This window comes from Eschscholzia californica, unplaced genomic scaffold (assembly GCF_041429995.1).
Source record: "Eschscholzia californica isolate CP2 unplaced genomic scaffold, dmEscCali1.0.p SCAF_1, whole genome shotgun sequence".
Taxonomy (NCBI): Eukaryota; Viridiplantae; Streptophyta; class Magnoliopsida; order Ranunculales; family Papaveraceae; genus Eschscholzia; species Eschscholzia californica.
Window position 1 is genome coordinate 65,978,286 of NW_028238198.1, and position 22,160 is coordinate 66,000,445.

At 36.4% G+C, this 22,160-nt stretch overlaps 3 protein-coding genes across 3 annotated transcripts; 2 read left to right on the forward strand and 1 right to left on the reverse strand.

The window, feature by feature from the left end:
* The first annotated feature begins 2,845 nt into the window (after window positions 1-2,845).
* LOC147568370 (uncharacterized) lies at window positions 2,846-3,576 on the forward strand. The gene has a single exon (XM_086654822.1). It carries the CDS (start codon window positions 2,960-2,962, stop codon window positions 3,509-3,511), a length of 552 nt encoding a protein of 183 aa, XP_086510948.1. The 5' UTR covers window positions 2,846-2,959; the 3' UTR covers window positions 3,512-3,576.
* Window positions 3,577-3,605: 29 nt separating this feature from the next.
* Window positions 3,606-11,242, reverse strand: LOC147568371 (kinesin-like protein KIN-5C). The gene is made up of 24 exons (XM_086654821.1): window positions 11,100-11,242; window positions 10,950-11,019; window positions 10,649-10,778; window positions 10,319-10,477; window positions 9,867-10,216; window positions 9,633-9,771; window positions 9,387-9,484; window positions 9,146-9,302; window positions 8,340-8,409; window positions 8,180-8,256; window positions 8,034-8,087; window positions 7,846-7,926; window positions 7,666-7,777; window positions 7,492-7,578; window positions 7,225-7,400; window positions 6,955-7,116; window positions 6,663-6,770; window positions 5,911-6,069; window positions 5,744-5,827; window positions 5,451-5,656; window positions 5,201-5,302; window positions 5,019-5,128; window positions 4,581-4,732; window positions 3,606-4,174 (listed from the first exon to the last, which is right to left on the reverse strand). The coding sequence occupies exons 2-24, from the start codon at window positions 11,006-11,008 to the stop codon at window positions 3,971-3,973; spliced, it is 3,036 nt and encodes a 1,011-aa protein (XP_086510947.1). The 5' UTR covers window positions 11,009-11,019; window positions 11,100-11,242; the 3' UTR covers window positions 3,606-3,970.
* Window positions 11,243-17,672: 6,430 nt separating this feature from the next.
* Window positions 17,673-19,043, forward strand: LOC147568372 (uncharacterized). Its single transcript, XM_086659509.1, has 2 exons — window positions 17,673-18,615; window positions 18,936-19,043. The coding sequence occupies exons 1-2, from the start codon at window positions 17,673-17,675 to the stop codon at window positions 18,971-18,973; spliced, it is 981 nt and encodes a 326-aa protein (XP_086515635.1). The 3' UTR covers window positions 18,974-19,043.
* Window positions 19,044-22,160: the final 3,117 nt, after the last annotated feature.

Sequence of the window (22,160 nt, forward strand, 5' to 3'; positions counted from 1 at the left end):
ATCAAATATGACATGCCTAGATATATAAACTCTTTGAGTAGCCATGTCAAGATACTTGTACCCTTTATGGGTTGGACTATACCCAATAAAGACACACCTTGCTGACCTAGGACTTAGCTTATCAATTTTGATGTCTTCAAGATAAGGGTAAGACAAGGAACCAAAGACTTCAATCATAGAATAGTTAGGAAGCTTATGAAATAACATCTCATAGGGAGTTTTATCAGAGAGTACCTTAGTAGGTGTCCTATTGATTATATATGTTGTTGTATCAAATGCATGAAACCAGAAGTGTTTAGGCATGGAAGCTTGGATGGAGAAGATTGGAATTCTGATTTGTGGGTTTTAGAAAATTTCAACTTCTTTCACTATTGCATTTTGTCCCAATTAGGTTTTCAAACTTCATTGATTTTGGAGTTGAAAATCGCTATTTAAGGCTCTGATACTATGAAAACAGAAGTTTATTGATTGATTACTTCATATTCATACAATGATCTCTCTCACACTATTTATAGAGTACAAAAATTATTCTAGAGAGAGAAAGAGATGAGTTAGTCACATAATTAACTAACTAAAACAGTATTTAGTACACTAACTAACACTTATTCACACGTGAGTTATAACACGCGTAGAGGAGTGCCCATAACAGTCTGGTAATATCGTTATCTCAGCTTAATCTTCATTACTCTTCTTCTTCCATATCTTCTATCTCACACTTGTCATGTTTTCCCTTCCCCTCTATATCTCTCTTTCCCCTGTATATTTTTTTCAAGCCAATCCAGAAGAGGACAGCAACAATCCAGAAGACATGCGTATTGTCTGCTCTGGCTGATGAGCCGAGGATCCCTTTTTTTTATCCTGATAAAGAGAAGAATCATTCCAATAACTAATAAAATATTTGGAACACATTCGTTCATATAGTTCTGAGGGGTTCTAGTCCTTCCTTCTTCACTCATTTCGCAACGACGAAGTCAATTCCATTGACTTTGGCTCTTAGCACCCCCGGTGAACTTGATGGAGTTGCTAGCGTCAGTTCTTTACTCAGCCTGAATGGGTAGGGGTGTGCAAAAATAGACCGAACCAATCAAACCAAACCGATCCAAACCGGTCCAGTCGGTTTTTAAACCAAACCAAACACCGAGTGGTTTGGTACGGTTGTAGATTTTAGGGGTGTTCATTTAGTATCCAAACCGACCGATCCAATCCGATCCAAACTGATTTCAACGGTTTGGATACCGATCCAATAGTATTCCGGATTGGTTCGGATGTTAAAATGGCAAAACCGAGTGGTTTGGATCGGTTTATGGATTTGGTTGACGGATAACCGAACAAACCGAACCAAACCATTTATTGTTATTTTTTATATATTATATATATAAATATAAATGATAGGAATGATGAACGGTTGAGATTTAATAGTTAAGTTAGTTCCATGTTTGTTAATATCGTAGCTTAATGCATGTGTAACAGAAGTAAATGGCGTGGAGAGTTGTAGCTTAATTCAATAGTTAAGATAGTTCCACGTTTTTAAGTCGAAAGTGCGAAATTTTATATATGGTAAAATATCACAGGTGGTTCGGTTATCCAACCGATCCAAACCGTTCATGCATAGTTTGGATCGGTAACCGAACCAAACCATGAACAGATTGGTTCGGATTTAGATTTGGAAAAACCAAACCCTTTGGTTTGGACTTTGGATTGACCGAAAAAGTCGGTTATCCAACCGATGTTCACCCCTAGTAGATTTCTAAAAACCAACTGGCATGGTTCGGTAAGTGGATGTAATTTTTAGGAACCATTAAAACCAAACTGAACCAGTCAAGTTAAATTAATATATATATATATATATATAATTATATACATTATTTTTTCTAAAATGTATCTATCATATCTCTATAATTTGATACAATTACATATGTTTTATCAAGTTCTACCCATACAAAACAACAACACTATTACAATATAATGTTACTAGCAACTATAGAATATTTCGGTCGGTGGCCTGCACACGTCTTTAATGTTTCAAATGTTTTTTCGATGTATTATGTTAATTAAAATATTGTTTCTCCAGGTTTTTAAGGAGTGTTTTCTTAATTTTATATGTCAATGTATGAAGAAAGTAATTCGATTTGTCGATTTTCATGGAGAACAAATTATTTTTATGGATGGTTTGATATCCAGTGGTTTCCAAACCGCTTATGATGGTTTGGTTAGTAACTGAACCAAACTCTGAGCGGTTTGGTAACGGATGACACCAAAATACTGGATACCGAACCAACGAACACCCCTATGAATGAGAGTGATCCCCCCCAAAAAAAACAGAGTCAATAGAAAGAAGCTCTGGCGAGCGGCCCCTGCTTCTGGCTCTTTTGACCAAGTCGCCGTATTTTGAGAAGATAATTTTGTGTTTTTATAAAACTTGTGGACTTATTCGATTCATATATTTATTCATGATGTATCTATATCTTACTGAATATCTGTGAAGACCAATGTTAAAAAGGAACAAAATATTGAGTGAAAATATCCATCGACACCGATTGAGGCACACAAGGTGAGATGTTACCCAATAATTTCAACCATTGGATCAATCTTTGACTTTCCATTCCGTCTATCATTATTGAGGCCAAAATCAACTTACCTGCTTAACATAATCCCATGTGACTCATGTGAGGACATGTAGCACATTTTAGCCAACCTTTTTCACAGGTTTCATTATCCCCCAAAGAGTTAGACTTCTCTTCAACCACACAATCTCAACTCTCACTTCTCTTCAACCACACATACTCAACTCTTACTTCATTTTCATACCTAACTGTCCAGTCCAACCCCATAAACTGAACTCTCTCTCTCTCTCTCTCTCTCTCTCTCTTTGTGATCAATAGCTCCCACCCATAAGAGAGAAAGAAAGTAAGAACTACCACTTGGGTGAGTAGAAAGAAGACACTTTATATGAAAAGTAATGAAAGAATTGGCAAATTTGAGTTGGAGTTCAACACTGATGGGAGCAGCTTCAGTAGCTTCAACGGCTGCCATCATTGTAGGCAGACCTCGAGATCCTACTTTTCAAGTCATCACTATAAGCCTCTCATCCTTCAAACTCAACTTCCCTCTCCTTGACGCAGAACTCATCCTCACGGTACAAGTCACCAACCCTAACATCGTCCCCATCTACTATTCTTCCTCCACCATGTCCATCTTCTACGACGGCTCTCTCCTCGGCTCAGCTCTCGTCGAGGCCGGCTCCCAGCCAGCCAAATCGTTTCGGATCCTCACTCTCCCGGCTCGGCTCAACGGGATTAAGCTAGCCAGCCATGCTGCAAAGTTCCTGTCTGACGTGGTAGGAAGAAAGATGACCCTTGATGCCACAGTAGATATAGAAGGTGAAGCCAAGGTACTCTGGTGGTCCCACAAATTTAAAGTCCACGTGGACAGTCACATTGTCGTCGATCCTGTTTTCCTCGATGTCATCGAACAAGAAAACAAGTCTAAACTTGAGCTCTTTCTTACTTGAATTAAGGTTAGAATACAATCTTGTAACAATGAGATGATAATGCCAAGTTACATATCTTGAAGCAATTTAATATGTTCATTAAACACAACAGACAAATAGAATTAGGACATTTTGAATTTCAGTGATAAGACATTACATTGAGGAATATTAGAAAAATGTAATGAAGCTTTCATAGTTCCTTCACTTTACAACAGAAAAGTGTAAACTAGTAGAACAAACAACTATTAAATCCCAAGATGGGATTTATTTGTGATCTAAGAATCCAACCCTATACTCATATATAATTGTTGTAGAAGTAACCAAATGAACCAACAACACAGCTACATTAATAAACTTACAAGGAACAATATTTTAATCACCCAAAACAATAGTGATGAGAGAGAGAGAGAGAGAGAGAGAGAGAGAGAGAGAGAGACTAGAGAGAGAGAGAGGTGTGTTATTACCTTAGGAGCAACATTTCTAGTTGAGTGGAAGGAGAGGTGGGCGTGATATTTGATCAGGAGAAAGCTTCTGTTCAGCTAATGATGTAGTTTCGTAAGGGTGGTTTTCTCTATAATCCTCAAGTAGAGAATCGAGTGGCATTGTTCTTAGTGCTTCAATGTTACCTTTGCTTGGTACTTCCACATCACATCTCATTGGACTACTCCCACTTGGCTCGTAATCCTGCCCATTTTCATTCAATGTTCAAACTTCTAATACATCTTAGTACAAGGACTGACCCGTTGGTAGTCGGTCGGGATGGATACTATTTTTCATGGGGCCGGGGTACTCGAGGGGGACATGTTACCCCCAGCTATAAGGTTGTGATCGTCTGAGCCATGCAGTTGGTACATATGGGCCTGGAACATGCTACCCCCCCTCCCCAAGTACCAGTTTCACGGCTAACAAGTAGGGGTTGCCCGAGTCTGTGTAGCCTATGAGCTGACACAGACTTGGACAGCTATGCTTATTGCTTAAGTCACGGGTGCTGGAGCCATTTTCCTAGCCCTAACCACTTTCGTGATGTTGAAAAATATGAAGCATTTAGTGTGGGTTTTTAGCATTCATTTTGAAATTGAAAGTCGGTTACCAAGTATTGCTGTTGGAAAGTATTCTGAGTATGTTGCTCAATCTCTGAAGTCTGGCCTGAATGTTCAGTCCCGAGTTTCTGCAAGGTTTTGCTATGGGCATCAACAGCTGCTCTAATTCCACATATTGACTCTTGCTCCTGCTCTGACATACCTGTTCAATATTTCAAATAATTATCCGGAATGGTTTAGATCGAGGATTCCAGTCCAAAGTTAACACGACAAGAATGAAACATCAAATGCCTGAAGGATGCACAGTAAAATGCTCCACGGCTCTGGTGAACTAGGTAGTGAAAACTGATTGATTTTAAGAAATTTAACATAGATAAATCCGTTTCAACTGCCGTTTAAAGGTCACTAGAAAATCACATTTCTAATTGGCCAAAACTGATATGGAGCATTATATGGAACAGGAAAGGTGGGGTGGTACAGTTTCTTACTTCCGAAACGGTGAAGTATATCTTCATTGTTCTTTGCAACATCTTCCTCTGCTGCAGTCCGTGTAGAATCGATCTCGACATTGTGTTGTTCATTAGAGTCGGAGGCATTTCTGCGCACATAAATGATCAGTTAAAAACACGAATGGAAAGAGAGAGAGAGAGAAGAGTGACTTGAACCGGACCTGACAAGCAACTCGATTGCTGAAACATGCTTCGTGCTCATCTTGTTCAAAGAAGTATGTGTCTGCTTCCGATGGTTTGAGGCATTCTCCACGATACTCGTACTGGAAAACCAAAAACATTGAAGATTGAACAATAATGCCATTTGAAAATACTTCATAAAAATAACCAAGGCTAGGAATTGCACAAAAGTCTAGCCCACAATAAAAATAAATTTTGCTGGTTTAGAAGGCTCTCTAGAAGGAAATCAACCTTTGTTGAAGAAGTAACTCAATACGACAATGTTTTGCAGCAGAAAATTCAATGCTATCCTTAGTGCCGTTCTCTGCTTGCGTAGAGAACTCTTCCCATTTTCTTTTAGCGTCAGTTGTAATAACTTCCATTGAAGAAGTATATCCATCAACTAATGCTTTATTTTCAACAGTGGAGTCCCTTAAACACCCAAGCCTTGCATCAACCTACAAGATCGACAATCACCCATTTCAGAAAAAGCAAAAAACCAATTGACACATATCACAACCGGAAAAAGTAAATTTAAAGCATACAAGCTCCTTTTGACGGCGCATGTGGTTTGAAACTAAGTTTGTCATATCAGACAAAAGCTTTTCAGCTTCCGACTTTGATTGTTCCTGCAATTAATAAAACTAATGATTAGAGAAACAGATAGTCATTTTGGTACAAGGTTATATCTAAAAGGCTTTGCAGGAGGTACCTCGTAGGTTTTCTGGAATTCACAAATGCTTCTCTCTTGAAGCTCATAAAAGCGCTTTTCTTGGCATCCAAGCTTGTGGTTTTCTTCCCCAAGCTTCTCAAGAATTCCGAGGATGAAGCTTGAAGTTTCTTTTGAATGATCAATGCTATTATAAAACCTCTATTGCAAACCAAGAAAAAGTATTTCAGAGGAAGTACATAACAATCATAAGTAAGAACTAAAAGTACGTCTGGACTATGGATTACGAAACATGGTCCACAAATCTAACCAAATAACTTTCTTGACAAAGAAAAGCTAGTGGCTGTTTAGTTTTTCAGACTGTTGCCAAAGAGTTAAATGAAAACACAGGTCACGGCTACACCACCGTTCAGATATCTCTTAGTCCAAATCAATTTCATCTTTCATGCATAACTGTGTGATTCAGACTTCAGTGAAACTATCCCTTGAAGTACACGCAAAATTGCGTCTTATATCTTCAGTTTTACGAGTTTAAACGTATAAGCAAGACCCCAACCCACAATTCCTACTTGAAGTGACTCCCTCTAACACCAGATAGGCTTTTCTTCCGTTGTCAAACAGACCAGAATATTATTTATGTCTTAGTCCAAACGAATATTTATGCATTCAATCGTAATGAGAATATACTAATCTAATATTTTCGTACAGTCGGAATAAGCCTATTCCCAGTATTGCGCCTGGTAGTGCACCAATTAGACCACAAAGAAACTGCAACTAGTAGATAGGGAGCATACCTCACGTAATTCCTTTGCAAAAAGAGCCATCTCTCCTTGTTGACTTGATAAAACACCTTGAAGATCAGCAAAAATTGAATTTGCATCTCCACATTCTGCATCTAGAAACTATAGTAAAACATAATAAGAGAATGGAAGAAAACTAAAAACATATGCGGGTAATGGAAATGTAAAGGGAGGGGTGGGAGAAAAATTGGAAACAAGATTAGACATTATTTAACTTTAATAGTACGAAATGCAATAAGAGGTTTGTGAGATGAACTTGAGTTAATAATCATTATTCCCTACATACTTGTTTAATAGAGTTGGCATTAGCAGAAGCCGATGATGAAACTTCCTCCAGACCTGCATTACTGCTTGCCATATGCAAACGCACAACATTCTGCAAAGCTTCCATATGAGAAACATACAAAGTCTTTGAAGCAGCTACCTTCCTCCTTAAATCTGTTACAGACTATTGGCAACATCTCATTAAACACAGAGAAAATATGTACTTGTTGCAAATGATAATTAGTGCTAACTAAGGACACTACAAAAGGTGTATCAAGGAGAAGTGAGATACCTTCTCATGGAAATCCAGAAAAGTAGAACATATTTTCTCAACACACTGAAGGTGCCCATCTTGTTCAGATATTGATGTGGTAACAGTGTCACAAAGAGCACCAATTTTCGCTGCAAGATCTGCCTGAAAGTTGTCCACCACTGACCTATTTTCAGCATTTAGTTTATCTTCTCTAGCTGTGCCGAGCCATCAAATTAATGGATTAGAAGTGTTTCGAGAAGAGTAAGCAGTGGGCGAGGTTTTCAGATGACTGGGTCAAAAAATTACCTATTTTCGAAAATAACAATGCATTATCCTGTAAAGACTTTTCCAAGTCAGACCGCAGAAGACATGCCTGATTAGTCAAAGCGTTTTCTGTTTCACATGTTCAAATGCGTAAGAAACTGAGAAATGAAAATGGCGTTTTTTGCTAAAAATCGACATAGATAAAGTAAAGCATACCTGCTTTCCGCTGTTCAGCTATAATATAATCTCTTTCTTTCAGAGCATACTGGGATTTCCTGAGTTCTTCCTCTGCTTTAGTCAGAGAATTGCTGGTTTCCTCCAATGTTTTCTGCATATCTTGCCAAATTCATACAATGGTTCTCAAACTAAACGAAGTAAATAACTCAATTATCTTACCTCCGTGTCATCAAGTTTGCAGCACAAATCGGACGACTGTTGGACCTGGCCATCATATTTTTCTTGCAATTCCTCAATTTGCTATTAGTCAAAAAGAAAGAACAATTACTACGAAATCAGCAATAACATAGGATATCCAGAAACAGATACTCCTCAATTATGCTAATACATCATAAGGTTTTGTGCACCTTCTGATTTGTTTCAAGCATAATCTCCATTTGCTCAATTCGATCTGCCATTGCCTTAAACCAAATGAAAGTGAATGCTTCAGCCATAATGAGAACGAACAAGGAAAGGATACAAAAAATCTAAGAATTGACCTTTCGGAATGTACCTTTCGTTCACTCTCCTCTTGATAGTATCGCTCCTTTGGTATGTAGACTCCACTTTTTTCTCGAGCAGCGTAGACCTCTTCGCGAAGCAAGTTTAGGTTTTTAATTAAATAAACACAATAAAATTGTCCAAACAACATGAAAATAAGGGAAGTTTGTTACCTGCTTTAAGACGCTCCATTTCTCCATAAAGATCCTTGATAAGAGTTGATTTCATCATCTTCTGGTTCACCTGGAAATGGCACAAGGAAGACAACATATATCAGAATAATTAATTATATCAACAATCATAGTGACACAATGACAGAATGATTTTACATGACCGCAAGATTTATCTGATTCATGATACATCCACTGAAGACATCAAATACTCAAAAACATGAAAAGTGAGTTTAGAACTGCTTAAAGCTTGATTAATCTAGAAAATTTCCAGCTAACTAATAATTCATTAGTGCAATTGTCCAGTTATCAGTTCAGAGATATTTGTAGATGCGTAGACACATTGAATAATATTTACTAACTTCCATTTCAAATAAGGATACAGTAGAGTAGTGACACTAAATTTTCCAAATGCCTGTAAACCTGGGTGGCAAGGTACAGTACTTTTTTAGTGGCACCCGGATAAGGAGAGGCCAGAGAGACAGATAGCTAATTATTTTGATTATGATTTATAGACAAAGTGATGTTAAAATCATCTGACCTCGTGCATAAAGCAAATTATTGAGAAGCTTTACAAACTTGAGAAACAGGTATCAAAAACTACAGGTGCAGTTATGTTAAAACATAACAATCAAGAGATTCACCCAAAACCATAAGACGTAACTCATAAGGAACAAGAAAGATATAATTAGACACAACTCATAAGGGACAAAAATGATATAATTAGGCCAAAAAAGAAAACGTTCCTGGGTATTAAAGTTTAATATTTTAGTTAAAGCAACTTAAAAATAGAGTACAGCATAACAAACCTCAGGCTTATTTCTAATGTTCTTTGCTCTGTGAGCATAATCTAGAGTACTCAATGTCTCCTCAAGACAGTGAACAGCTGGTGAGACAGTGGCTATGATGCATGTCTTGGTTCTTCCACCCAATGAATCTCGGAGCAATCTTGTAAGCTTACTATCCCTGGTAAGAACAATATCGTAAGAATAAGAGAAGAAGCAAAAACTGATAGCCAAGGAATTCAAGGAAGCAACATTAAGTTGGAACCTGTATGGGATATGTCCAAGATGTTCCACGAGCGCACTGATACAACGCCCTAATGTAAGTAAGCTTTTATTGATTTCTCCAGCTTCTCTTGCACGGCCCTTGCAGATTAGAGCAAACAATCTTAATAAATGCACAGCAAAACAATACCTTTTCGTTTTAAAAGTAAATGGGTGACAGGAAAGAATTTCAGGTATTGAAACTAAAGAATATAAACTACACCATTTTAACAAGTTACAAGTGAAATACCTCTCTAGCACCAGACCGAGAAATATTTTCTGACCCAGCCAAATCTACCAAATTAAGCTTGCCACATTTGATAAGCTCTTCACCTTCTGGAGTGGCTTCTTTGATGTGAATGGTTATAGAAAATAATGAATGTGATCGACTGAAAAAGCAAGAAAAGAGAGACCACAAAAGATATTCAGAATTATATTAAACAAGATACATTGCAAACCAAAGGAATTATTTGTTATGCATAACCTTGATTGTTTGTTTAACAAAGTCTCTGCCGTCCTACGTTTGGAAGACCCCCTCTCAAGTAAAGTAAAAATCTCGCTAGCACTTGTTACTATTTCCTCTTCGAGGCCTCGTACAAGTACTCCACCTTTTCCATCCTCCATAAGAAGTAGTTGTTTTTTCTGCTTCTCATCCGACGTATTTTTTGTTAAATCTTCAGGAGCAAGTAAATCCGTGATTTCCTCATTATATAACTCCAAGAAGGTAACTTTAACACTGTATTCAGCATTTTGGCTCTCCAATGTGTCAAATATCTGTTTAACAGCTCGAGGTATCACACCCGCTTCTGAAGGCAACTGTCCTCTCGGCCCACTCTATAACATAGGTAACACCAACAACAAAAGCTATATGTTAGATCGAACCACAATAAGTACTAAGCTTGTAACTAAAAGAAATCAAAAACAAAAGTAATTTACCTTAGATTTTCTACATTCACCTTCCATTGTGAATGTTTTTCCTGTACCAGTTTGACCATATGCAAAAATTGTGCAATTAAACCCTTCTAACACTTCATTTACAATGGGAACTACCGCTTGTTCGTATAAAGCTTTCTGCTTTGCTGAGGGACCAAAAACCTGAATAATTTATCAATTAAACCTCAAGAATCAGTTTAGGGTTCAAAAGAAAGTTTACTTAGTACCCCTAAATCTCTTAAATAACAGTATAGTTAAAGTTAATCCCCTGAAGATCTAACTACCCACCACAAAAATTTCTGTTCCCAGATCCAAAAATTAAAAAAGGCATACCTTATCAAATGTGAAAACTCTATCAATTTGCTTCCCTGCAATATTTTGAGTAACCGCAACCTCTCTCTGGTACTCATTACAAGTCACAACTTGTGGTGCATTATTTCGTAACTCTTCGTCACTAAAGGGTCTGAAAAATGGGCATTAAAGTAACTTATGATGAAGATGGCATTCAAAGAAAGGGTATTTCATAGACAATCAAGAATCGAAACCCTAGAAATGATGTATATACTAAGATCCAGACTAAGAAATGAAATGTAAGAGGAAGAAACCCTAACCATGTAATTGATAATGTTCTTACCTGCAACGAAGAAGAACCTGAACATTTACACCTTTCTCCTTTTCGTGTCTAGCCGACATTATTGATGAATCTGAGTTGAGATAGAGAGAAAAAAATTGTAAGATCAAAAAGGATTTTAGGAATAAGAACCAACCAATGAGAGAAACAAACCCTTTCTCTCTCTAGAATTATAGAATACGCTCTCTTTCTCTACTTTCTCTACTTTCTCTCCTCACTCTATTTAACTGAGAAGCGGGATAGGTATAAATTCAAATTTTAGAACCACTTGAACCCATTTATCCCGAATTTGAACCGAGCCTTGCCCTTTTTCTGGTTCTACTTTTAACTCTAAAGAATGGAATAGGATTACAAAAGGAAGGTTTTAAAGGCGCCTCTCCTAAGTGTTAAAGGTACCACTTACATAGAATGTGAACCAAACTTTACTCTCTCCACCTAGTGCATCTACTCTGAATCTGAAAATTCAGAAGTCACACATCAAAGTTATATGGTGAAAATCTATCATCTATTGATTTTGTGTTATGAATTGTCTTTAGGGCCGGTAATTATAAGGCCCAAAATGGGAAAGTTAAAGAGAATCAGGCCCAATACTAAATAATAATGAGGAAAAACTCCAGTAGGTAAAAATACAATTTTACCCTCTAAAATGAAATTTTCCGCCCAAATCAATGTCAAAAAAAATTTTGAACATTTCTGAACAATTATTGGTTTGCTCTCGACAATTTTGTAAATTTCTGAACAAATCTTAGTTTGTCTCAACAATTTGTAAATTTGTGAACAAATTCGTTTTTGCTTAGACATTGTTTTGCCAAAATATTTCGCATTTTTTTCTTTTGCATTTTACATAGACAAATTAACACAAACATTTTGGCTACAACATTTTTCAATTTGTCTTGTGAAAAAATAAATGGTTACCGCATTTTTTGTTTTGCTTTCGACATAAATATAAAGACTAAAGCATTTTTTTATTTGACTTTTACAAAAATTAAAATGTTATGCATATTATCCTTTGTATTTAACAAATCCGTTAACGAACAAATAATATTTTGACTAATACATTATATATGTTGTTAAGAACATAATTCTATATGACGCCAACATTTTATAATAAGTCGGGACATTATTATAGATATTGTCAACATTTTATAACAACACAATGATATATGTTGTCAACATATAAGGGTAAAAATGGAATTATGAAAAAAATATGTTGTATTGTTAACAACATAATTACATATCTTGTGAACATTTTGAAAAATGTTCAAAAAATGGGTTTTTTTGACATTATTATTTTTGAGTGGGTTTTTTTCTTATTAGGGTCTAGATTTTTGGGTTTTTCACTCATTTTTTCTTGTCTCTTTAGGGCACTTATGAGCATATTGTGTATTATGATGTATTCGAATCTATTTTTTATGAATATCTATTGTGCTCATGTATAGTAAGTTAAAAGAAGAATTAGAAAATTCCTCATGAAATACAGGCTACCAGTCCAAATATGGATCTATGTCAATGAAATTTTAGAACATAAAATTACAGTGAAAAGTTTTGAACGAATAACCACCTGCATTTTCGGCAAATGCATGTATTTTTTTTTTTTTTTTTTTTTTTTGAGTCAAAACCTTACTAAAACAAACAGTATGTTACATCCAAACACCCCAATGGAAAAAGTCATCAAGAAATTAACCTATGGGATCTAAAACATAACAGAATTAACAACCGAAGGTATTAAATAATAAACTTCTAAGCGTCAGGGGGGTTAACCGAAAAAGCCAGGAGATGAGCGTCCTCATTCTGGATTCTCGGACAATAACTAAGAGACAGCTGTTGTCTACTAGCCCTTCTTCTTAAACCGTCGATATCTCTTATAAGTCTCCAAGGTGGATCGATCTCGGCCGTTGATATTAGGTCAATTAAGACCCTACAATCTCCTTCTAATATAAAGTCCAGCAACCCTAACTCTTGAGCCAGCTCCATACCGCATTCTAACCCCTTCATCTCCGCATGAAGAGCCGAAGTAGGATTCAATCTCCATTTTTTCGTTCCAATCACCGTCCCTTCATGGTTTCTAGCTAAAGCAGCACAAGAAGCTATAGTACCTCTATAAGATCCATCAAAGTTTACTTTGATTTTTCCCATCGGAGGAGGAATCCAGTCGTTTATCTGCAAGAAAAGGTTAGAAGTTGAAGGATTATTTAAGTCTATAACATACCTGAAATTCTCTTTGGCCGACCACCAACATCTGTTCAAATCAGCTATATCATTTCGAAAATGGCGATTATTTCGACACTTCCACCATTCCCACATAAGATACGTAAGCTTGAACCAGTTATCTCTTCCATTACTTCTTTGTTCCAATAATTTATTCAATGTTCTAACCGGGTCCTCGTGGATGTGCTGTAGGTGTTGCAGCCCTGCTAGTTGGATAAGCTCCTTATATTTCGAACATTGGGCAAAGAGATGAATCGAACTTTCCTGTTCATTATCGCTACACATTAGACAGAGTTGAGGTATGTGTTGTACTCTTTTACCTATGTTGTTTAGGGTTGGTAAACCCTCTTGAATTAATCTCCATATGAACAGCTGTACTTTCGGATTCATCTCTGGTATATTCCAAAACTTTTTCCATTGAAAAGACTGAACTTGAGAAGGCAATATTGGGATATTCTTAATCTCTGTATAGTAGGATTTGGGGGAAAATTTGCCATTTTCTTTCGGACACCAAATGAGGGTATCCCTTTGAACTCCATTGCCAATATCTGTGCTTTTAATTGCATTTATGGATTCTGTTGTGAAATACATTTGAATTAGCTCCATCTTCCATTGTCCTGTATCCTGGTTTATCAAATCAGAAACCCAACAAATATTAGTAGGCAAATCCATAGCTAACATAGGGACATTATCGATTAAATTAGGGACCCAAGGGTCCGCAAGAATGTTAATCGATCTACCATCACCTATTAGCCAAATAACATTTTTTCTCATTGTATATTTTGAAGTATTGATAGCCCTCCAAAAAGGGGAGGACCTCTGATTAGCATTGGCTAGCCAGAAGCTAGTTCCTTTAAGGTATTTTGCCTCTAATAACTTAACCCAAATAGCTTGTGGAGATGTGAGAATTCTCCATGTTAATCTAGCAATCAATGATTGGTTAACTTCACTAATTGATCTTATACCCAAACCTCCTTTTTGCTTTGGAGTTGTTATAATCTCCCAATTTGTAAAATGGATTTTTCTCTCTTGTTGATTGTGATCCCACCAGAATTCTCTTTCGATTCTTTCCAATTTATCCACTACTTGTTTAGGTAGCAATTGGTAACTGCAAGGGTAGGTACAAAAAGCCCCCAAAATAGCTTTAATTAATACAGTTTTGCCCGCTTGTGAAATGAACTTCTGTTTCCATCCTGCTAGAGCATTCTCAAATTTTTCGATTAACCACTTATGACTCTGTACTTTGTTTCCTGGTTTGAGTATTAGTGCCCCCAAATATTTTTCTCGATCATTCATAAAAGGAGCTTGGAGTCTGGTGGTGAATTGGTGTCTTATTGTTTCTGGTACCCCTCGGCTGAAATATAATGAAGACTTGGAGTAGTTTACCTGCTGACCTGAAAAGCTAGCATATTCATTCATTATCTGTATAATGGCATTTAAGTTTTCGATTTTTGCTTTTCCGAAAATAATCAGGTCATCAGCAAAGAGTAAATGTGTAATACTCGGGCTGGACTGATTAATTTTGTATCCTGTAAACACTTTTTGGTTCTCATAATGATTAATCAGGAGCGAGAGAGACTGGGAGGATAGAATGAAAAGATAGGGTGAAAGAGGGCAACCCTGTCTCAGGCCTCTAGAGGCCTTAAAATTACCAACCCTCTTCCCATTAATCTGGATATTGAAGGTAGCAGTCGAATGCATGTATTTGACAAATGCATGTATTTGACAAGTGCATGTATTTGACAAGTGAGTGACAAACAATTGTGAAAAAAGTAAAAAAAAAAAAAAAAAAAAAAGTGAGTGACAAACTATTGTGAAAAAAGATTTTAAAAAAAAAAACGGTTGCATTTGCCTATACAAATATTGCAGTTATACCAATAAATAATGAGGGCATGGTCCGTAGACTCATTGTGTATGAATGATCTACAAACATCACAAAATATTTCTAGATTAACATTCAAGAAATAGATATAAAAAACTAAATTGTTTTATTGAACCTGTGTATTAAAGCTAGCTAGATGGAGGTCGTTGGACCTTCATGATCATAGGCATATTTGGAAACTTAATGGACCTCGTCGAGTAGACCCTTTGTGATATGGATATCGAAAGATGATAACTATCTGGTTGACCTCCATTTAAGTCTAAATTGATATGAATTAGATTCCAAATTGTATAAGATCGTGTCATTTTAGACTTCTTGATTGCTATCAACTCTCTCTTTTGACATTTTTGGACTTCACAACTTTAAACACGTTACTCAAACCTAACATACTTCACTACTTCAGTTTTCAATTTATTGTAGTGGAATTATTTACTGAGCGCTATATCAAATCACATTTATTTCATCAAAAAAATACATCAAATTACATTTTGTCTATTGTGTATTATACAAAAAAAATCTCAAACTCACTTACAAGTTTTGAATATCTTTTTGCACTAATAAAGTAGAAATATATAGTTTCTTCGAATCCTAATCAAATAATAATAATATTGATAAGGTGGGTGAAACCTGAAACGTAGGAAATGAGAAAAGTTTGTGTGAGGTAAAGGGTCAACAGAAAAGATATATTAACATAATTAACTTAGTTATTTCAATTTTATACACTACTAAAACTAAAATCGCCATTGATATTCATGCGCATACCTTGAGCTTTCAATATATCAAATTGGGCATAGCCGCATAGGTCCACTATTTGGTGCAGTAGTTGGACATTCAATCTGTTACCAGAAATCTCAAGATCGATTTCCACTGTACCGAAACTTCTCGAATTGTAGATTTTGAGGTAAATTTACTCAAAAAAAAATAAAAAATAAAAAGAATTATGCATAAAAAAAAATGAAAACTCCCAATAAAACCATATTTTGGTGTAGTTCTTCTTACCCATGTGGTTTAGTACTTACAAGATCAAGAAAAATTAACTTCTCTCTCTCTAGTTAATTAAGAAGTGAAGTCATCAACCAAGCTAGCAATATCAAATTGTCCATGACAACATTCAACAACACTAACAACTTGTTCAAAAGTAGAAGTATTACATGGAATTACTAATCCTTGTTTTTGTTCAAACCCAAATTCAGCTTCTGATTTTTCTAATAAAATCTTGAATAAAGGATGAGTTAGATAACCAGTTGGTACAACAAATCTCTGTCTTTCTTCTCCGACGTAAATTGCTAGAAATCCGGTTGGGGTTGTCATCGGAGACTCATCAAATTCACTAAGTAAATATTCTAAGTCTGGCGATGATGATGATTCTCGATTGCTGCCTCCGGTGCCAATTACCTTCACCATCTTTGCAAGTTTCTTTACTGACTCCATCTTCTTTCCAAGCATTGCTTCTTATTTCCTTTCTCCTATTTTTCTAAAAGAAAGAAGGTGAAAGAGAGGGAGAGAAAGAGAGAGTGAGACGAGGGGATTTAGAGAGTTGGTGAGTTCATGGGGCAATTTGTATTGTAAGATTCCATCCAAATGATAATTCACGGACACACACAAACCTCTATATATATATATATGTATGTGTATATGTAGTGTCTTTTTCCATTATACAATCCTATGTTATTTGGCTACCAGGCCCGGCCATGGCCTAGGCGACCCAGGCGGCCGCGTAGGCCCCTGAATTTAGGACGCCCCAATTTAAATAACATTTATATATGGATTTATAGTATTATGATAACACATATATAGCAGGTTTGTTTGTATCGTAGAGTTGGTAGACTAGTTGGTTGGAACCTAAGATCTAAAAGTTCGCCTCCCATGAAGTCAGGCCAGTATTATTGGCTACAATACATAGTACAAAGATACTCGTACACTTTCTAAGGCAGTTCAAACTACTAACCATTATTTTTATACTTATACTACACACAAAACTAATAAATCAAGGATTTCACCACAACTGAGGATTGAATCTATAACTTTTTGATTTTTCATAATAGATGCGTTACTGTTGAGACAAGACTACATGCGCAAATAATGTTTTGTTTATATCGTATAATGTATAACTTGATTGTATTGTATATAATGTTTCCTACTTATATCAAATATTATTGTTGAATATAGGATATATTCTCTCAATATATCATATATACATAATATAGAATATATTCTCTCAATATGGGATATATATTGAATATATTGATATATATGATATATGAGATATTGTTGAATAAAGGATATATTCTCTCAATATAGCATATATACGTAATATAGAATATATTCTCTTAATATGGGATATATATTGAATATATGATATATATGATATATGGGATATATGGGATATACTAAATACGTTATATAATATATTCTATATATGTAACTTTTGTAATTATATAAGGGGAAGAACATCTCCTATTGTATACACAAGAATTAATTAAAAGAAAAGAGTTTATCTCAACCTATTATTAATTTGTATTAGTTTCTACTTATTATTTTCTACTTGGTATCGAGAGCAGGTTCGGTAATTGAACCTGGTTATTTCGAATTGAATTGAATTGAATTCCGCTGCGAATCTTGAAATTGAAAGCTCAATGGGTTCCAATGATGATGCAACAATTGTACTATCAAACCCTCACGTTGTTCATAACCACATCGATGCACCCTTTCCATTAGGTAATACCCTGAATGAGAATAATTACACCCTTTGGTCAAAGGTCATGAAGATGCGTATTAATGGTCGGAAGATGTGGGGGTATATTAGTGGCACTAAAGTGAAACCTGCAGAAGGAAGTGAAGAATATGAAAATTGGTACTCGGAGAATGATAAGGTGAAGGGATGGTTGTGTGACTCAATGTCCACAACACTAATGAACAGGTATGTTTGTTTGGAAACTGCGAAAGAAGTTTGGGACTCTCTTGAAGCTATGTATACAGACACATCTGATGAAACTCAAATCTTTGAGTTACATAGGAAGTGTTTCTCAACAAAACAAGCTGGTCGATCTATTGCGACCTATTATGATGAATTAACAACAATTTTTCAAGAAATTGACCAACGCAACAATGTGAAAGGAAAAAGTGCTGAGTCTATCGCCATCTTACAACAATATGTAGGACGTCTTAGAGTTCACATGTTCCTTTCTGGATTAGATAGTATGTATGATCAGGTGCGTGGTGAGATTCTTCGAAAAGACCCTCCACTTACTTTGGAACAGTCTTATCAGACAGTACGAAGGGTGTCAGTTCACAAACAGGTGATGGGAACCCAAACACTTGTAACTGAGTCTTCAGTTATGGCAGTCAACTATAAAAAGGGACAACCTCAAGGTTCCTGGAATTCTCACAAAGAGGCTAGACCCTTACGCCTTGATCTTGAGTGTACCCACTGTGGAGAGAAGGGACACACAAAACAGAAGTGTTATGAAGTCATTGGGTATCCGGAATGGTGGGATTTTACAAAGCGACCTAGGAAAAACATATCTGCGAAGAAGGATTCTGCTATAATTCCTCCATCAGTGAATGTTGCCCAGTCAGGTATGAAAATTAAAGGTAGTGTTTTATCTGTAAATTCTTTGAATAATACTTGGTTAATTGATACTGGTGCATCAGATCACATGGTAAATGACACTAGCATATTATCATCCATTATACCTTCAACCCAAACCTCTATATACACAGCTAATGGTGGTTCCTCTCCTGTAATTGGGGAAGGTTCCACTGACATATCTGAAAATCTGACATTAAACTCTGTCCTCATTGTTCCCGCGCTAGAGTATAATATCCTACCAGTCAGTAGGATCACTGCTGCACTTGCATGTACTGTGACGTTTTGGCCTCAATTCTGTATTTTTCAGGACATAGTGACGCGGCAGGTTCTTGGTTGTGGTGTTAGAAAGGGCAATCTCTACTATTTGGACCTGTCTAGTAGTGGAGAGCAGAGGATTCATCAGGTGAATAAAGTTGGAGGAATTGAATAAGCAAAAGCTAATATTTGGTTATGGCATCGGCGATTGGGTCATCTCTCCTTCGGATATCTTCAGAAATTAAATTCATCGTTATTTTCGAAGTGTAGTGTTTCAGAATTTAAGTGTGATATTTGTGAACTTGCTAAAAGTCACCGTATTACATATTCTCCAAGTTTCAATAAAAGTTCAGAACCTTTTAGTATTATTCACTCTGATGTATGGGGTCCTGCACGTATTCCTTCTTTGTCTGGAGCTCGTTACTTTGTGACTTTTATCGATGAGTGTACTCGTATGACGTGGGTATCGCTACTCACTCATAAAAATGAAGTCTTTGAAGTATTTAAAGTATTTTTTCAGATGGTTTTGACCCAATTCCAAAGGAGGATACAAGTGTATCAATCTGATAACGGAGGAAAATTTACTAGTAATGACATGGCGAAGTTCCTGATAAATAATGGCATTCGACATCAAACTTCTAACGCTTATACCCCACAACAAAATGGGTTAGCTGAACGAATGAATAGACAACTGTTAGAAGTTGTTCGTGCATCTCTTTTCGGAATGAATATGCCATTAAAGTATTGGGGAGAGGCGTTAAAATCTGCTGCCTATGTGATAAACCGCACACCATCTAGGGTCATTGAATTTTAGACCCCTTTCAAAAAACTCCATGACCTTATCACCATCCCTGCAATGCCAAACCTAGAACCACGTGTTTTTGGGTGTGTTGTCTTTGTTCATATACCTAAACATCAACGAGGAAAATTAGATCATTGTGCTCGAAAGTGTGTGTTTCTTGGATATGCTGATTTTCAAAAGGGTTATCGTTGTTATGACCCTGAGGAGGGGAAAGTATATATCTCATTAGATGTTTCGTTTCGAGAATTAGATGCATATTTTATGGGATCTTCCCTTCAGGGGGAGAAACAAAATGATAGTGAAGGAAAGTTCCCCATTATTGGGGATATATTTCAGGAACTAGAGGATTTGACAAGTAATTTCAATAGGCCTAGTAATCTAGGTGATGATGGAAAGGGGAGTGAACCAGATCAGATTACAGGGGGGGGATCAGGGTAGTGAAGATGAATTTAATGAGAATGGAGAGGATCAGACAACAGGGGGAGATCAAGCTGAAATAGTAGAAGTTGCCTGTGACTCCAACTTTCTAACACCATCTACCGAAGACATGCCTCCGAATGTCGAACCTCAGGTATTACTTGATCCTATCACTGTTAATGATGTTCAACCTAGACGTTCAGAAAGATTTACTAAAGGTATTCCAAAATTTACTTATGAACCAGATATTAATTCTAAAGCCAAATACCCAATTTCTGATTATGTGTCCACCAATAGGTTGTCTAAGTCATTTACATGCACCATGAATCAATTATCCTCTGTATCTATTCCTAGTAATTTGCAGGAAGCATTATCAGATCCACGATGGAAGAAAGCTATGAATGAAGAGATGAATGCATTACAGAAGAATTCCACTTGGGAACTTGTTGATAAACCCCACGGATATCGTATTGTTGGGTGTCGTTGGATCTTTACAATAAAGACGAATCCAGATGGAAGTGTTGACAGGTACAAAGCCAGACTTGTTGCCAAAGGGTATACCCAGACGTATGGTGTGGATTATGAGGAGACCTTCGCCCCGGTGGTAAAGATAAACACTATTCGTGTACTCATTTCTCTTGCAGCCAATCAAGGTTGGCCATTACAACAGTTTGACGTGAAGAATGCATTTCTCAATGGAGACTTAGAAGAAGAAGTATACATGGAGTTACCACCTGGAGTCACGAATTCTGAAGTAGGAAAAGTATGCAAATTAAAGAAGGCATTGTACGGGTTAAAACAGTCACCACGAGCTTGGTTTGGACGATTTACAAAGAGCATGAAGGCATTTGAATATAAACAAAGTAATTCTGATCATACTTTGTTTAAAAACAAAAGTTAGGCAAACTTACTGCTCTTATTGTTTATGTTGATGATATGGTTGTTACTGGAAATGACTCAGTGGAAATGGAGGCTCTGAAAAACTATTTGTCGCAGGAATTTGAGATGAAGGATTTGGGGCAGTTAAAATACTTCTTAGGCATTGAAGTTGCAAGATCAAGTCAAGGTATTTTCATGTCCCAACGAAAGTATATATTAGATCTTCTTGTTGGGATGCTTGATTGCAAACCGGTAGATACACCGATTGAAGCAAATCATCACTTGGGAATATTTTCAGATCAAGTTCCATGTGACAAAGGAAGGTACCAACGCTTAGTGGGGAGACTAATTTACCTTTCTCATACTAGACCGGATATTGCATATTCCATTAGCGTCGTGAGTCAATTCATGCATAATCCAAGTGAAGAACATATGAAGGCAGTCTTTCGAATACTAAGGTACTTGAAGAAATCTCCGGGAAAAGGTCTCTTATTTCGGAAAGGTGGTGATATGGAAGTAATGTGATACACCGATGCAGATTGGGCAGGAGATATAACAGACAGGAGGTCAACCTCTGGATATTTTACGTTTGTATGTGGGAATATGGTAACATTTAGAGCTAAGAAGCAAAAAGTTGTTGCTAAATCAAGTGCAGAATCTGAGTTACGGGGTGTGGCTCAAGGGGTGTGTGAATTACTATGGATACGAAATATATTGAAGGATCTTGGATTTAAGCTTGTGAAAGCAATGGATCTGCACTGTGACAATAAAGCGGCAATTATGATTGCACATAATCCAATTCAACATGACCGTATGAAACATGTTGAAGTGGATCGGTTCTTTATCAGAGAAAATATTGACAAAGGGTTCATATGTCTTCCATTCGTAAAATCAGAAGATCAACTTGCAGATATTCTTACAAAAGGAGTTTGCGGACGAATATTTAACAAAGCGATTGACAAGTTGGACATGATTGACATCTATGCTCCATCTTGAGGGGGAGTGTTGAATATAGGATATATTCTCTCAATATATCATATATACATAATATAGAATATATTCTCTCAATATGGGATATATATTGAATATATTGATATATATGATATATGAGATATTGTTGAATATAGGATATATTCTCTCAATATAGCATATATACATAATATAGAATATATTCTCTTA